The sequence below is a fragment of the Arvicanthis niloticus genome, chromosome 12 (assembly GCF_011762505.2).
Source record: "Arvicanthis niloticus isolate mArvNil1 chromosome 12, mArvNil1.pat.X, whole genome shotgun sequence".
NCBI lineage: Eukaryota > Metazoa > Chordata > Mammalia > Rodentia > Muridae > Arvicanthis > Arvicanthis niloticus.
The window spans coordinates 16788518-16806970 of record NC_047669.1 but is presented as its reverse complement, the minus strand read 5'-3'; the positions used below and the strand labels follow the sequence as shown (position 1 = coordinate 16806970).

At 46.6% G+C, this 18453-nt stretch overlaps 1 protein-coding gene across 13 annotated transcripts in view; it reads left to right on the top strand.

Annotated features, from left to right (window-relative positions):
• Positions 1-1800, top strand: part of LOC143444032 (uncharacterized) — a 49776-nt gene extending 47976 nt beyond the window's left edge. For 10 of the 13 annotated variants that reach the window (XR_013113538.1, XR_013113525.1, XR_013113532.1 and 7 more), the window contains one exon: positions 1419-1800. Coding sequence is in view for 1 of the 13 variants with exons in the window: in XM_076942766.1 (XP_076798881.1) it covers positions 240-354; positions 1419-1532 (229 nt within the window). In the remaining 12 variants the exon portion in view is untranslated. Of the gene's footprint in view, positions 1-239; positions 355-1418 lie in introns of all 13 variants that reach the window. The other 3 variants (XR_013113521.1, XR_013113526.1, XM_076942766.1) reach the window with 1 other exon arrangement.
• Positions 1801-18453: the final 16653 nt, after the last annotated feature.

Sequence of the window (18453 nt, the reverse complement as noted above, 5' to 3'; positions counted from 1 at the left end):
CCAGGGATCTACCTGTCTTTACATGCACCCAGAGCCTCATGTGGGTCCTGAACACCCAGAGCCTTATGTGAGTCCTGGGTGTGCTCAGGCCCTTGTGCTTGCCCCCATGCAGCTTCCTAATACTTGGTTTGAACTACTGTTAAAAGATTAGCCTTATGGCTGATGACTTTGCTCACCACGGCCGTGTACATTATCTAAAAACGATCAATTATCTAAAACTATCAATTCTTCTCACCTAGCTCGGCAGTGCTACACAAGGGTTTAGTGGCAGGGTCTGCAACACTGTGGAGCCCCGCCTTTCTTCTACCTTTCCTGGCAAGGCTGATGGCGGATCTCACGCTCCTTGAGAAGAAGGTGATACAAGTCTCATCTTGATCTCTCTCCATCAGCCTTCCAGTACAATGCACAGAAAGTGATCTCCTTAGATCTGAATCAAACCCCTCTTGTCCCGACAGATTTCCCCCTCCACTTCTGCTCTCCCACGCCCATGATTCCTTTCCAAAATGTTATGAGTCAATATCATTTATATTGATTTAAAAAAAAAATGTTTCCCTCTGGGGAACTCACTGCAACCCCCTGAAAGTCTGGGAGGCCTGCCTGCGATTATATTTTTTCTAAGCCCAAGTCCAATTTTTGTTTGTTATGGAAACATTTAGTCGTTTTAAAAAACAGCCTCAAGTCTTGGAGACTGACACTATCATAAGCCACTTATGAACAGCAAGAACAGAAGTGGGGCGGGGCTGGACAGCGGCGGCATTCTCTACCGAGAATGGTCATGGTGGGTGGGAGTGAACAACATAGGAAGGAAGGGAGGGAGAAGGGAAGAAGGAGGGAGGAGGGAGAGAAGAGGGAGGGAGGAGGGAGGGAAGAGGGAGGGAAGAAGGAGAGATGGAGGAGGAAGGGAAGGAGGAGAGATGAAAGAGGGAGGAAGGGAGAGAGAGGGAGGGATGGAGGAGAGATGGAGGAGGGAGAGAGGGAGAGAGAAAGGGAGGGAGAGAGGAAGGTACAGAGGGAGGGAGGGAGGAAGGGAGAGAGGAAAGGAAAAAGGGAAGGAGGGAGAGAAGGAAGAAGACCCTGGGGAGCAAAAACATGGGATGGAAGCTGGGGTTTCTTTCTTTCTTTCTTTCTTTCTTTCTTTCTTTCTTTCTTTCTTTTTAAAGAAGACAGTGACCTCTATAGTTCTCAAGCTTTCAAATCTAGAGATGGATACAATACCAAACAAGGAACGAACCACAACCCTGTATGCATATACACCTAGCTGAGGCTTTGGGTTTTATTCTTTTCTACTACCCAGCTTTAGGTTGATTTAGTTTTTCTTTTTACATTTATGTATTTTGTGTATTGGGGGACAGATGTGGTCATGTGGCATAATGCATGTGCTTTACATTTTAAGTATATGATTTCAACTTTCCTGGCAGGTTAAAACGGGCCAGGCCTGGTGGTGCATCATTCCTGTGGTCCCATCTACTCAGGAACCTGAGGCTAAAAGATTGAATCTAGGAGTTGAAGACCACTATGGGCCAGGACAGTGAGACCCCTGTGATGGTTTGTATATACTTCGGCCAGGGAGTGGCACTATTTGGAGGTGTGGCCTTGTTGGACTAGGTGTGTCACTGGGAGTGTGGGCTTTAAGACCCTCATCCTAGCTGCCTGGAAGTCAGTATTCAGCTAAAGATGTAGAACTCTCAGCTCCTCCTGCACTATGCCTGCCTGGATGCTGCCATGCTCCCATCTTGATGATAATGGATTGAACCTCTGAACCTGCAAGCCAGCCCCAATTAAATGTTGTCCTTTATAAGACTTGCCTTGGTCACGGTGTCTGTTCACAGCAGTAAAACAACTAAGACAACCCCTGTTTTTAAAAAACAAATCTCAATTCAATATGCTGCTTTTTTCAATTCTTTATGACATGGAGTCATTCTGTTGATTTGAATGGACCATTGGGCTTTTTTGTGTGTGTGTTTTGTTGGTGGTGGTGGTTTGGTTTGGTTTGGTTTGGTTTTTGGTTTGGTTTTGGTGAGATTTACACCGTGAACCTTGTGGGCCTGCTGTATTTGAGGAGTGCCTTTTCCTGGGTGCCTGCCAGGCAATTAGCAGGAGTCGCTTCCTAAAGGCGCTTGAACAACCATAGCAACTGTCCTGTATGTCGTCGGTACTGTTTTATCTCTGGTAAACATGGGGAATGGGGGACCTGAAGGTTAAAGGCACCGACTACAGCAGTGGGTCTCAAGCTGTGGGTCACAACCAAAAGGACTCACACATCACACATCACACATCCTTCATATCAGACGCTTACGTTACAATTCGCAGATATAGCAAAATCACGGTTACGACGTAGCACTGAAAATAATTTTATGGTTGGGGGTCACCACAGCATGAGGAAATCTACTAAAGGTTGCGTTGTTAGGAAGGCTGAGTGTTAGCATTCTGTCTGAGCTCTGCCCCAGTTACCTGGCAACAGCCAGGTGTGCCTGGCTCACTTTAAAAGGGGCTGCTCGCCCCCTCCTCCTTCTTGCTGTCTTGCTCCTCTCTTGTCCTTCCCTTTCTGCTCCTGCCCTCTCCCTGTTCCCCACCCCCACCCCACCCCACCCCACCCCACCCCCGCCTCCACGTGCTCATGGCCGGCCTCTACTCCTCTACTTCTCTACTCTCCATCTTTCTGTCTTTCTCTGCCTCTACTCCCCTCCGCGTGCCCTTAATAAACTCTATTCTATACTGTACCGTCACGTGTCTGGTCCCTCAGGGGGAAGGGATGCCTTGGCATGGGCCCGCAGAGGTACATCCTTCCCTCATACCTTACTACACCTCCATAGAACATACCCCCCCCCCCTTTATCTTTTTATAAACACACCACTGAGAGCCACTGGTCTAGAGCAATGCGAGCCGTCTGGAAGCTGAAGTTCCATCTTTGTATCCAGTCACGTGAGGAAGACTCCCGAGCATCTCTCCACACTCCCTGCCTCCTTCTGTCCTCTCAGCCCATGGAACTAACTGCCCACCCATGGCTCCTTTGCATGCACTCAAAACACCAGCCCTCACGTGAGAGCACCCTGCCCTTTCATGCCCGGGGCTCCACAATGGCTGTAGAAGGGCCAGCGTGTGCCAAGTAGCCATCACATACTTCTGACAGACAGCTTCCTGAATCCCTACGAAAACAAGGCCTTATTTTAAAAAGTGAGCCAGTCAGCGACATTTCGATTTTAGTTCTTACACTTAATCAAAATTACACCTGTACACACCTTGGAGGGCTGAAGAAGTCCACAGTCTCCTGCTATATTAAGAATTAATTTCAAGCCGGGCAGTGATGGCGCACGCCTTTAGTCCCAGCACTTGGGAGGCAGAGGCAGGCAGATTTCTGAGTTTGAGGCCAGCCTGGTCCACAGAGTGAGTTCCAGGACAGCTAGGGCTACACAGAGAAACCCTGTCTCGAAAAACAAAAAAACAAACAAACAAACAAACAAAAAAAACCACAAACAAAGAAAGAATTAATTTTAAATGTCCTCCATAACTGGCATGTTCAGTCTTCATCCTGTGCCTTGGTTTCACCTTACCCCTTTCACCCTGCATTTCCCCAATCTTGTTATATGATAAAGTAGTTTACCCAACTCCCGTGTTTACATTATGAAAATATAAATTATGTTTGTAATGGGCCCTTGCTCAAAACCGTGGTTTCTTTTTCTTTTCTTAAGTTAATAACCCTGATTTTTAAAAAAATTTCCTTTGCATTAAGCAATAATTAAAAGTTCAAACTCTGCCAGAGTTCTAAATTCCTTCCTCTGTGGTTTAGATCATCTACTCTTGTATGAACTCCACCTCTGAGCAGAAGCATGAGCTGGTCCCCGCCCTGGTTACGTCTGAGCTCAGTGTGAATCTGCACTCGGGTCCTCCAGGATGTTTGCAGCATCACCATCTTGTGATCTCCTCTTTCTTGGTTATTCTCTCATTGGCAAGAAGCTTGCTCCCAGCAACCTCAGAAGAACTGGAGGCTTTTTAAATCTCACCTCTCCCAGAACGTGGTATCATAGGTACTCTATAAATGCCTGCCACAGTCAGGAATAAACTAAGAAAGGAAGACAAGGAAACATCAGAAATAACCTTGCAGGACACCGAAAAGGCAAGAGAGAGATTTGCATAAATCATAGTGAAGTTGGAGAGAACACTACCGTGGAGGAATGCATGGGAGGGAAGAGAGACCCTGAACGACCACGTTTCTTTTCTGGGACTTGGCTTATCTCTGCAGAAAAGATAGGAATGATGATATCACCTACTAAGAAAAATCATCACATGAAATGAGAACTCAGTTGGGCCAAGCACCTTCACATGTCATCCTCTTAAAATGGCATTTAGACTAAATCTCGTATGCAAAGTCCCCAGCACAATGCCCGTCTTTTGTAGAACTTACTAACAGGAAGGACTTGCTCTTGTCCTAGGATGGCCAGGCACTCTGCATCACTAAATGCAGCAGTATGAATTATGTTCAAAACAATCATAGAAAATCAACATCGGAGGCTTGGGGTGTGGCTCAGTGTTAGAGCTCTTGCTAAACACGCAAAGGTTCTAGGTTCGATGTCTCAGTACTCACGAAAAAGTTTAGCTTTGAATTCAGTGCAATAGTGTAGAGGTCACCAGGAGCTTGAATCTTGACTCCCACAGTGACTTTGCTGTATGTTCTTAGGCAAGTTTCGTTTCTGCTCAGCCTGAGTAGTTTCTTTAGTGAAATGTCTTTGGCCCCTTAGCCTACCACCTCTGTTATTCCACACAATATTGTCGTGTGAAATACCCTTCCAGGATAGCCCCTCCCCACCTGCTGCTGTGAACCAGCCTGTACTCCTGCCACCAGCCTCCTCGGAGTATGGGGTTCAGGCTGCTGGCCTCTGGGGCAGAGTGGGAGACTATCCCACAGTATGATCTTCTGCAGTGCAGTGCAAAAACACATCTGGCCTTGGTTCCAGCTAACCCAGGGACATGCTTGTAACCTGCCATCTTGTCAGTGTCAGGCCTGGGTGATTAATGACTCTTTAATCCCATAGTCCAATACCTGACGAAGTATGCTTGGGCCAAAAGACAGAACAAACCTAACTAGCCTGGTCAGCCCACTCCCAAGGTGTGGGTTGCTAAGGATCCCCAGGGCTTGGAGAGCAAGCCTATCCCTCCCTGTCCCTTTCAGGTCTGTGAAAGAATCAAGTGGCCACAATGGGAAAGGGACTCCATTAAAAGGGGTGGGGGGGCTGGCCAATGAATAAACATGCAGGTTACCGTGTTGATATTACACTGAATGCAATTCTGAAGTGGGGTGCTTGGGGCCTCGGAGGCCGCGGCCCCCGGGTATTGTGCTGGGGGAGGGACTGGCCATTTGAAGTCAAGGTGAGAACATACTGGGGGCAGATGGAACCTGCTTTGTTTGTGAAAGCGTTTTTCTGCTATTTATGCTAATGAATGGGAAATACTTCTCAAGCATTTCAGATGGTTCTGTAATGAGGCCGGGCAGAATGTGCCAACATTGTTGGCCCTAGACAATCTTCAACTCCCACTCGGCACATTAGCAGCCCCTTTCTTTACAGGAAGGCCCTCAGAGGGTGAAAGAGGACAATGGGGGAAGAGTGAAAACATCACAAAGACGGCCTTTTGTTTCCAGGTCCTTTGAACCGTCTCAAAGGCCTGGTTTCAAGGGGTATGTTGGGCCTGCCTTTCAACGTCGCTGAACCCGGAATCCCCTGTTGTTTAGCAACATAGAAAGCTGACCTTAATTGACTCCACTTCTGAGCAGGCTTTGTAAATCACTCTGCCCAGACTGAAATTTCCTGATGGTGTCTGTGGGTGAGAGAGACTGTCTGTACCCAGGACACCAATTTGATCGTGTGTATGTGTGCACACACAATGGCTTACAGCTGACCACTCTGATACACGTTATTCACTTTAAGTCTCACAAAGGCTCCACCTTCCCAATGGGGAATCTTAACTCCATTTTATAGGTAAGAAAATTGAGGCACCCAGAGGCTGGGAGATCTGCTGAGAGCCCTATATCAAGAAGGGAGAGGATCTGGGACTTGGCCCTTCCCACTGCACCACAGACAGTCTGGGCTCTACAGTGTGTGCGTGCATCAGAAGATCCCTTCCATGGTAAGTTTCTTTAACTGATTATTTTGCAGAGAAAGAAGAACACCACAAGGCTATGGTTGCACTCTGGATTTCCCCTGTCGCTTCTCGTCATCTTAGCATTTCCTTGATAAGGCTCGCCTTCCTCTGTACTCTGGCTGTACAGTGCTGATTGCACCATCCTTCCCCTTTATACCCACTGCCATTTAGGTCCCCAACAGAAAAGATAGGGAGGCTCCACCTTCTGGGTGGAGATGGCGCTTCATTGAGCCTTGTAAGAGCCAGGGTGTGGTAAGGAAGGGTTCCACCTTGAGCTTACCTGAGACACCATGGCCACACCCTTAAAGTTCCTAGATCTGTCAAAGTTAAATGACATATGACCATGCGGTCCTCCTGACAGGCTCCATGCTCAGAAGGGGGGCATGTTTATATCAGTACTCTGATAGCACAATCTAGACATTCTTGTTGATTTCGTCTTTATTTTGTGAATGGAGTCTAATAAGACATTGGAGCGGGCGATATCAGAACAACTGCCATTACTTGCTTCCTCGCCCTTGTAAAGCATCCTTTACACCCCCAGGACTATAAGATTCCAGAGGCAAAGATACACAGTATTTTATGGGCTCATTTGAGTAAATGGGGCACTGATGGTCTCAAGAGGCCATACTTTCCATTCAAACTAGACTGGCGATTCCAAACTAGATGATGGTAGTGTCTTAAGAAACACCAATGACTAGAGGACCCTGTAATATCCTTTTTTATCCATGGGCCAACTATTTACATCAAGAACACAGAGGAGGAAGCTGCCTGAGTGAGGCTGGCTGCTGCCCTTTGCATGAGCCTCATTCTTAAGAGTGTGACCAAGAAACACCTCTGGCGCCGGGCGGTGGTGGCGCACGCCTTTAGTCCCAGCACTTGGGAGGCAGAGGCAGGTGGATTTCTGAGTTCCAGGCCAGCCTGGTCTACAGAGTGAGTTCCAGGACAGCCTAGGGCTACACAGAGAAACCCTGTCTCAAAAACAAAACAAAACAAAACAAAACAAAAACAAACAAACAAAAAAAACCAAGAAACACCTCTGGCTCAATACAGCACTTCTAGTCTGGTGAGAGTGAATGACAGCCATGCATGAGTGGACTGCAAAAAAGAAGTTTCTAGTTGGGAGGTAAAAGCTCTTATATTTGCAGTAAAATTGACGAACCAACATGACACATTGAGATCACAGCAAAGAGAGGAAAAAAAAGAAATAAAAAAGAAAAGAAACTGCTTTCTAGTGCAACTTTTCCTCTGTCTTAGTTGCTTTCCTGTTTTGGTAAAATACTCTGACCAAAGCAACTTAGGGGAGAAAGGCCTTACTTCCGGCTCACAGTGTAGGTTACAGCTCATTATGGAGGGGAAACCAGGGCACTGGGAGCTCGAAACCGAAACCGCTACTTCAGAGTGACTGTAGCCAGAGGAGAGCCACAGTCGTAAGAGAGCCATGAATGCATGCATGCCAGTGCCACTTACACAGTACTGGTCCCCAAATCCAAGAGATGCCTCCCCAAGTGCATGGGTGTGAGGTACGTGAAGGTCATCCTTGTGAAGGAAAAAGTGAGATGGAGAGCGGAGGCGCCATAGGCTCCTGTGACTCCTCAATGAGTCCTGATCTGTGTAGGTGGCATTAGATTTAAGATGGCTCCTAGAACACCGGTGAGACATCAAAAAAGAACCAAGGACAGAGCTGGTTGCTTTCCCCAACTTCAGGGAAGTCCTAATCAGTGATGATGCTCCCCACTCACTCCTGAGTTACCTCATCAGGCAGGGCTTTCATTGGGGCATGGAGACAGTGTGGCGAGATACGATTGGCTGAAGATCTAGGGGCTTGGGATTGGCTGGAACACTGTGCAGAGGTTTATGTGCTGCATAATAAACTCAGATCTGCATCCTGATGCTGGCCTCCAGAGTCTGATTCCAGGATTTGCCATGTGACTCCCGCCCCCCCCCCACCTTGGTCCTGTTCCCACAGGTGGGTGCTCACACAATCAGTTAACATAATTAAGACAATCATCTCAAACATTTTCCCCCACACCCCTCCCCACCATCCAGAAAGGGTTTCCTCTGTGTAACAGCTCTCCTTGGCTGTCCTGGACTCAGTAGACCAGGCTAGCCTCGAGACACAGAGATCCACTTGTCTCTGCCTCCTGAGTTTTGAGATTAAAGATGTGCACCACCACCAACTAGTACCACTCACATTCTTGTCTCAGGTCCTTGTCTCAGGTCCTTGTCTCAGGAGAGTCTAGATTGTGTCAACTTGACAATTAAAACTGTCATAAACCCTGGGTTCCTTTTCCTCTAAGCCTCTGACCCATGGTTTTCCTGCTCCCCCCCCCCATGCCCTTACATACATAATAGTCAACTTTACTTATGGAAGAAGACCTATAAAAATAAATATGACATGGTTTTAAAATCTCCTGTAGTTATAGCTTTCAGCGCTGGAGAAATTGCTCAGTGGTAAAGAAATCATGAGGACCTGAGTTCAGGTCACACACGCACACATGTGTGCACACACACACACATGCACACACACATGCACACACAGGTGCACACACCCAACACATCACATTCATAGATCACACAATTAACTCAAAAATAAGTGTATTATTTGGTTTATGTCATTGTATTCAGCTTAGGGTCTGTGCTGGGCACCACACAGCCCTGAATTGCTATGTGGGCTAAGGGTGACACTAGGAGGTCAGGATAGACTTGGATACCCAGCTACAAGCAAGTCACTGGTCCACAGGCCTGTTTCCTCAATTGATGATTACTTGGTGTTTAAGTCCCTTAAAAGGATAAATACAAAAGTATTTTGAAGTTAAAGCCTTGTGCGTGTTTAAAGTGCTATATAATTTTTGTCACTACTAAAATACTACAGAGCAGGAGACGTGAGCATTGCTGTCTCTGTTCCCTCTGCTTTGTGAATTAATGTTGAAAATCCTCGCCGGGCGGTGGTGGCACACGCCTTTAATCCCAGCACTTGGGAGGCAGAGGCAGGTGGATTTCTGAGTTCGAGGCCAGCCTGGTTTACAGAGTGAGTTCCAAGACAGCCAGGACTACACAGAGAAACCCTGTCTCGAAAAACAAAAACAAAAACAAAAAAAAAGAAAGTCCTCTTTGCATACATTGAATTCATCATTTTTCTCTTTATTAATAATGTTTGGAAGATATAATAGAAATGCAGGGCATTTACAGCCCTCCTCCCCTGTTGTAATAGAACAGACATTGGTGTTGGTGAAGGCTGGAGTGGTTGGTTTGCCAAAAGGAAGGTTTCACTCCATAGGAAAAAAAAAGAACAAAACCTGAAGTATATATGAAGCTGTTTATAGTCTTCTGATTATACAATTGTCAAGTCCGTGTATCTAAAAATGTCAAGGAAATAAACCAAAGGCCTAACAGAGAAAGAAACAATATGCCCCAAGACACACGAACCATCACGTAGGGCCCTAGCATGACATCCTGCTGTTCAGACAGCTGAGGTGCTTCTGGATTAAAACATGTCTCCTCAAATGTGTAGCAGCTCACAGCAAACCTGAGTGACTCACTGAGTATGTCAGGACTGTTATAATCCCATCCCCTGACACTCTCACTGTGCTGAGGTCTCTCCTGTATAAAATTAGCTTTATTTGTTTTTGCATCTATCTATTTATCTATCTACCTATCATCTACCTATTTATCATCTATTTCTCTATCATCTATCCATCACCTATTCCTCTACTTATCCCTATATACACATATAGTGTGTCTGTCTGTCTGTCTGTCTGTCTATCTATCTATCTATCTATCTATCTATCTATCTATCTATGTATTTGTGTATGTGGATCCAGTGGTTGAACTCAAGCTGTCAGGCCTAGTGACAAGAAGTACCTTTATTCTGAGCCATCTCAATAGTCTGAAAAACAAAGAAACATGCAACAATAGCAACAAACCCTTCATAACACATGGCGGCCAACACAGAGTTCTAATGGTAAATTAGGAATGTATCTTCTCTTAGTTCAGGCCCAGCACCAGCCTCTCATGTTTTGATCTGTGTCACCTTCCAAGTCTCAATGCCAATGTCTTCCCCGGGCTACCTATGAGCTGACATAGCAGCGTTCTTATGGGTTCTTATGGCACAGTAGATCTGAGCTGTCAAATGCAGGTACCAAGACCACATCCAAGCTGCTCCCTACCCCAGCTCTCTCCTCTAAATGAACTCATTACCCCAGGCTGGGAGCTCTCTCCCCATTGTGCTAGCCCAGCAGGCGACTCTTCAGTGTTTGTGGAAGACAGTTCCAGACAAACTTGTCACTGCTTTCAGGCTTCTGTTCTGACCACACTATGTCTGAGATACAGATGTCTCTCCTCAGTGTCCTAACTTATTGAATAAGCATGCATTCACACGCTACACCAAGCTGGCCCTGATTTTGCTTGATAGGATAGCTGCTGGGAACTGAAGCTCCTTTTATCCCAATCTTTTTTTCTTTCTTTTTAAATGTATTTATTTTGTTTATACGAGTACATTGTAGCTGTCCTCAGACACACCAGAAGAGGGCATTGGATCCCGTTACAGATGGTTGTGAGCTACCATGTGGCTGCTGGGAATTGAAGTCGGTGCTCTTAGCATCTGAGCTATCTCTCCAGTCCCGCCCCCTTTATCCAAATCTTAACTATGAATCTTAACCATTAGCTTCCACATCACGTCTCACACAGTGGCATATAGGTTTGAGAATGACTAAGACAAAGTTGGAGTATGCAGGGTTCAAAGAGGCTGGCAGCAAAGGGCAGGGCAGAGAGCTGAGAGACGCAAAGAGAACCACTGTGGGGGATCAGATGCCAGGTTAAGGAATGTGTCACACTGCTGTTGGGGGTGTGCATAGAACCTGCAAGAAGAAGTACTAGGCAGTCTGGTCTGGACCAAGGCAATTCAGTTGAGTGTGTCACACAGGGGCAGTCAGGGGTAGGGGTGATGTGGTTTGGTAGGTTATTCTGTGAGGACTTGTGTTACTCATTAAAATGGCATTTATTAAGTGACCCCAAAATGAAAACAACAACAACAACAACTCTAATACGCCACAGTGGTTGCATTTATAATAGCCTCACATGCAAAAGAGCCCATGTCCCTACCCATCAGCAGAACGGATGAAGAAATACCCTTAGAGCCTTCTGAGGTAATGCTACTCCCCAAGAAAAAGGAGAGAACTTTGTGGGTGAATCTCTCTCTCTCTCTCTCTCTCTCTCTCTCTCTCTCTCTCTCTCTCTCTCTCATTTTTTTGTTGTTGTTGTTTTTGGGTTTTTTTTTGTTTTGTTTTGTTTTTTGTTTTTCGAGACAGGGTTTCTCTGTATAGCCCTGGCTGTCCTGGAACTCACTCTGTAGACCAGGCTGGCCTCGAACTCAGAAATGCACCTGTCTCTGCCTCCCAAGTGCTGGGACTAAAGGCGTGCACCACCACTGCCCGGCAATGGGTGAATCTCAAAAGCAGAGTGAGTCAGGCCCAGGAGAAGACACTGTGTGCTGTATTTAAATGCAGTTTCCCAAACAGGTGAATTCATCTGAAGTTGTAAAACTCAGAACAGCAATTGCTGGGTCCTGCGTGTGTGTGTGTGTGTGTGTGTGTGTGTGTGTGTGTGTGTGTGTGTGTCTGTCTATCTGTCTGTCTGTCTGTCTGTCTGGGCTGAGCAAAGGGAATTTTTTTTTTAGGGGATGTGTGTTTCGTTCTTTGTCTTGACGGCTTGATGCACTTGAGACATTTATTTGCCAAACTGAGCGCAATCGGCATGCCCAGGTATGTGTATTTTGTCTATAACCCTCAACATCAACACTAAAAGGCCACACTGGCCTGGGCTTATTTGTATTTTCCAGGCTGGTTATCACCAGGCCTAGAGCTGGGGAAGTGAAGGTCACACACTCCTCAGCTGACGCTGAGCGGGTGGGGTGTTTCTCAGATCTGTGGGACTATCTGTACACGGGGCCCATTTTTCACCCAGACGCTTTTCTAGATCTTGGTACACACCTGCCTCTCCCAAGATCCTCCTGGGGTACGGAGAAAATGCTCATCTTTCTTGCCTTGCTCCTTCAGCTCGGGTCTTCTTGGCTCTTGCTGCTCCAGCCACGCAGTTTCTGAATCTTCCCCTATTCCCTCGCTGGGATAAGTTCCAGCCGCACACCCAGGGTTTACTTATAAGGATTCTCTGAGCCCTGCCCCTGAAGAACTTCTCTTGCTTCCAGAGTGACTTTAGCGGGAGGAGGCGGGCTGGGAGCCATTGTCTGAAGCACCACCAGGTTAAACTTTTGTTAACAGAGGAAAAGAGGACCGGAAATGTGGCAGAATCCCACACAGGCCCCTGCCAATGATTGACACATATTTAAGCAGACCCGGCCTTTGTGTGGTGTCATCGACTGATACATTAATAGATATAATTTGTAGGCACCCGAGGAGAGGTTAAAGGGGAGAGCAGATTCCTTTGAGCCCACTTGGTGCTCCTGTCATCTGTCCCCGGGCTTAATCAAGTTATCATATCAACACGCTGTCTCTTGGACCTCAGCTCTGTGTCTGAATGAGGAAAAAATTTGCAAACAAATTTCTAGCAGCGGGGAGTTGGAGCTGCCCTGCGAGGCTGGATGAAAAGCACCTGTAACCTAGCAAGGTCTCTGCCCTGCTCCCGCTGGGGCGTTCAAGCCGCCCACATACCTGATTAAGCCTCTCAGCCACCACTGGCTCTCCCCTAAACAGCAAATACCACTGTTTTGTGTAATTATGGAAAAGTGGAGTAGGCCGGGCACTTTTGCGTGGTGTGTGTGCTCACATGTGTCTGTGAAGAAACATAAACATGCATTCGTGTAAGAAGAATGCTATGTGTTGGATAGTCCAGCGTTGATTTTTTTTTTAATATTGCCTTCCTCTGTTCGCAGAATGGAGTGACATTCAGACACTTTTAAAAATCCAGAAAAAAAAGATACCTGCATCAAGTGCTGTGTATTAGTTTTTTGGGGTGTGTGTGTGTGTGTGTGTGTGTGTGTGTGTGTGTGTGTATTTTCAAGACAGGGTTTCTCGGTGTAGCCTTAGCTGTCCTGGAACCCGACCTGTAGATCAGACTAGCTTCAAACACAGAACTCAGAGATGGTCCTGGCTCTGCCTCCAGAGTGCTGGTGTTAAAGGAGTGCTGCCACCATCACTGCTGGGTTCGAGTTTGCAAATTAAAAAAAAAAAAAATATTTTGAGTTCTGTGTGTACACATGAGGCCAGACACCGTGGAGGTAGAGATCCAGGGGTGGTGTGTTTACAATAATAGGAACTAATACTAAGGCATTACAGATTCCTTTCTTCCCTGACCTTATAGTGTTACATGTTATTTAATAATGAGAGTACAAATATCGATTGTCTCTGCAAAAATCTTCCGGGACTGGATTTGTGCATATCCACCTGGCTTGTTCCTCACTTGAGTTTATTACAGTGCTATGTGTTGTGAGCATGTGGACCTGTTCACATGCCTCTCCACCTTTAAAAAAAAAAAAATCATTTTCTTAGAAAAAAAAAGTGTCCCTGAATATCCAAAAGTTAGGGGAATAAAGAGAATTAATAAGGCGATCCTTGCATTCCTTTCCTGATGGTGGAAGGTGATGGTGTCTGTGTCCTGGGCATTTTCAGATCAGCCTGCCTCTGCTGCATGTGAGGGAACTGGTCGGGCTGAGTGCCACCTGGGCTTGGGGACAGTGCTGGGCGGTAAGAAACGGAGGCTCCTTCCTTTATCCATTTACTCCTCTGCCAAGCGGAGACATCCTCCTGAACCCAAGAGGTCCTTTTAATTCCTCCCGTTAGCAGGCGGGCGGGAAAGCCTTGAGCCAGCGGTCTCCGGGCTCGTTAGCGTCTTTATTGAGGACTCGCAGGGCAGTTCCCACGGGGCTGGGAAGTCAGCGTTGAGGGGCGGCGGCCCGGGGCAGGAGACGGCTGGCTTTTATTTCGCGCCATAAAGGGCAACACAATGTCTGCTGGAATTTCAAGTTAAAGAGAGCGCTCGGCACAAAGGGGCGCTCAGGCTGTAATGGAGGAAATAAATTTGATTTTCTGAATTCTTTGGCAGCTGGTGACAAAGGGCCAGGTACAGCTCCCGGTGGGGGTGACCCTTGCAGAAGGCGGCCTCCCTGCGGGATGTGCAGCCCGGGAGGCACAAGGGCCGGGAACTGCGGACCACAGCCAAGGCCAGGGGCAGGATTCCGGACTTAAGGGGCCTTCTGTTGGGGCCCCGAAGCCACAGAGACTTTTCAAACTAATTCGTCAAGAAAAGGGAAGGCAGACAGAAGATCATGAGTTCCAGGTCACCCTCCACTACATAGACTTTGAGGCTTGTCTGGGCTACATAGGGAGCTGTTCCCCATAAGTCAAAAATATAAATCAATCCTTTGGCCAACTCAGAGGGCCACAGGGACTCCCCTTGTGAGGATTCATTTTGGTTGTCAACTTGACATGGAGAAGAGGAAATCTTGCTGAACAAGTACCCAGTCAGAGTGGCCTGTGGGGAATTTTCTTGATTGCTAATTGATGGGGGAGGGGGAAGGCAGCTCACTGTGGGCCTGGGTTGTGTAAGGTAGCTGAATGGGGGTGGGGGGCGCGGAGAGAAGCTTCCTCCTGGGTTCCTGCTTTGCTGCTGGAGGAGTTCCATTGCTGATTTCCTTTAAGGACTGAGTTTGATCCGGAAGTATAAGCCAGATACCGCTGCCCCCCCCCGCCCCCCCATTAATGCTGGTCCCTTTTATCACAGTTACAGAAAAGCACCTCTGATTCCTCTACGCACAATAGCTGAGTGCTCCCGATGCCTTTAAGTACTGTGGTTTTATGAATCTGCCTAGTTTTCTATCTGAGGACTGTTCTTTCTCCTGCAGAGTCAAACTCAAAACTGGTTGGGAGGAACTAGGAAATGATGTGGGCGGCCGCTGGGGTTTCATTAACTCTTTCAAAGCCACAGCAAGCGCCCCTGCCCCTGCCCACCCTGCACAGATATCAGAATGTTCTTGCCTGCCCAAGTGTCTGCTCCTTTTTACTCCTGAGTGGCCACCTAGCGCTGATCAAATGCTCGCAGACAGGAAGTGCCCAACACCTACCCAGCCTGGAAGGCCCTGGCACAGAACGCTAAGGACTTCATCATTCCTGTGTTCCCTGTCCCACAACCCTGCACGCCAAAGTTGAATGTCCTCACCGTTGCTCTCAGAAGTCCAGCTGCCACCTGTAGACACCTGTCAACCTCTGGTCCCATTCCTTTCCTATCCAAAGTGGGACTGTCCTCAGTGTTGACTTTATTCATAAAACATGCTAGAATTCCAGAAGAGCATAGTTGGGAGAAAATGAAATGTGTTAACATCTCCCCCATCCCCTTGCTCTGTTGCGATAATGTGTCTCATGTCCCCAGAATGGTTGTCTCTTTTTAAATCACAAACATTTTTTAGGTTTAAAAAATTATGTGTATGGGTGGGTGTCTTCTTCTGCTAGTTTGAATTTTGACTTTGGTCTTTATATGGACTAAGCAGTTTTGTTTGGAGCTAACTTTTGAGGTTTCTGCCCACCACCATGAAGCCATCAGAGCTGTTCAACCGAAGCGGGAGCACGGGATCTCCTCAGATGTCCTCTTGAACAAGATTCCTCCCATGACTCCGAAGTCCCACATCCTAAAATGGTAGAAGACCTGAGAAAGCTGACCTTCAACCCCGGTGCCATGAGGCTTCCTTTCCTTCAACCAGAAAGAAGCATGTTGGAAATTCAAAGTGAATTCCCAGGAGAAAGGTCGGGCCATTGCTGTTAGTACAAAATGACCCCTATAGGCAAGATGAAAAGATTTATGTGGAGTGAAACAAACAAACAAACAAACAAACCCTAAGAAGTCTTTATGGAAATCAGCATGAAGGAAGTAGCTGGCCATTCAGACGCATCTGTACTGTCTGCCTGTATCCTGGGTAGGATCCTTCTGAGAGTGCGAGGTTAGGGGAAAACAGGAGAGTTGATTTTGGCCTACATCGTGCACTGTCCATAATGCAGATAATGCTGTGCAGCAGATGGGAAAGGTATTCTTTAAGATGGCATTGTAAAGCACCATTTTGAGTGATCTCGGCATGTGTTCTGTGATACGCTTTGATTCTCTCCTTTTTCTGGGGCTGGGATCTCTTCCAATCTTGTCCCCAGTGATCTATACAGAATGCGCAGCCTGAATGCATGTGAGTGACTTCATTATACCCTCATGGTTTAATTTGACCCAAAGATGCACAGGCGAGTCTCAAATATTCTGTGAGCTTTAGAATCCTCAAGCCTGAGATGAAATACACTCTCTTGAAAGGATGTAAGTAGAATTTGAGGTAGTTTGGTTGGAAGGTAATAATTTGAATATATCATTGGATTTCCTAGTCTGCAGAAATTTGTAATAAAGGCATTCTTGTTACCTTAATTCTTAGTAATAAATGTACAGAACTGATTAAAATGGAACAAATATTTGTATGAGTGTTTTGCCTGCATGTATATATCTGATACTACGTGCCTGGTGCCCACAGAGATCTCTTCTGATCAGGAGCACGTGCATCTAGAGCCGAGATTCTAGATGGCTCCTGTGCTAGCGTCTTCCCAAGGATTTTTAGTTTGCCTTGGTGCAAATCTGTAAATAAAAAGGAACTCAGTGCCTTTATCTTCTATTAAACCCCTGGTTATAATACACACACACACACACACACACACACACACAGAGAGAGAGAGAGAGAGAGAGAGAGCGAGAGCCACCCACAGACAGACACAGAAGGTCCCTTGACACATCAGTTCATCAGGCATCTCATCCCTTGACGTTTTCTCTCAGAACCAACAATATCAAACAATCATACCAAAGCCTCTTGCTTCAGGTCCTTAGGATACCTCAGAGGAAAGTTCTTTCCTGCTGGAGGCACTTTACTTCAGTTTGATCCCTGATTAAATTTGGTATAATGCAGGAGATTCATTCTCATTCTCTCTCTGTCTCTCTCTCTCTCTGTCTCTCTCTCTCTCTGTCTCTCTGCCTCTCTGTCTCTCTGTCTCTCTCTCTCCCTCCTCTCCCCTCCTTTCCCCTCCTCTTCCCCACCCAGTGTGTGTGTGTGTGTGTGTGTGTGTGTGTGTGTGTGTGTGTGTATGTGTAACTACAGTTTTTGGAATCAGTAGCAAGAAGCCAGGAAATGAAGTCTAATTAAATAAGGATTTAAAGTAGAACACGTAGCCTGGAGTTACAGAAAGACAATGATCTGTAACCCAGCATGTAAAAGCAGCTGTCTGTCTACCTCAAATTTGTGTGGGTAACGTAATGCTGGAAGCACACAGAGCTATCCTCAGGCTTACAGGATGTCAGGTGTCTAATGTACTCACTGCTCCGTTGTGTTAAAGATGTTTTGCTGCATCACAAATGGCTACACATTTAGTGCCTTGAAAGAACTCCCATCAGCACCTCCTGGCAGACCTTAAATCCAGTTTGGGGCCAGAGTTAGAGTCTCATCTGAAGACTGACTGTGCCGAGTGACAGCTGCTGATGGGTTGTCAGCTGGAGGTCCCTTAAGGCTTCTTGCCATGTGGCCCTCCTTACATCAAAGCCAGAACAGAGCAGTCAGCAGAGTCTTCTGTTAAGATGGGTGTCACATGAAGTTAGAAGTGACATCCCCCTTTGCAAGTCATATCCTGTTGCTTAGAAACAATTCACAAATCCTGCACACACTTGAAGGGAGGAGATCCCACTGGGCCCTAGTGACTTCTATACAGTCTGTTCACTACAGTTTTTTGACCTCTGACCTCTGAGTAAACTGAGATCCTAAAATGGGAGCCGGCCTCTGTCAAACCCTCCCTGAGTTGATTTCAGTGGTTCAGCTTCGATGTAGGACTTATTTTCTGTCTTGTGATTTTTTTTCCCTCCACAACTCCATACAGCTCAGTGCTAACATCAGCCTTTACCACACGGATGGCTCTCTGGGGACACTCCATAGCCACGTAGCACAGACCTCCACAATACAGCTAATGAAGCCTCTGGTTTGGGAGGCAAGTAGCTTTATACAACATTTTTCAGTTGCTGTCTGAGTCAAACCCAACTGTACTGGAGTAAAGAAGGAAAAGAATCACGCCTTCCCAGACACAAGTTTCCCCAAACTAAAACAAATGAGCGGCAAACCTAAGTGCCTATCTGAGGGAGATCAGAAACGCTTATGAACTTCAGGGTTTGCCCAGTCTCTACCTCTTCAGCTGAGGTCTAGGAAAGAGAAACCAGCCATTCACATGCATAGTGATGCGGCCTGCCTCTCTTTATTTCCAGCAAACTTAGACATGTTATACAAAATATATTGACTTGAGTAACCAGCCC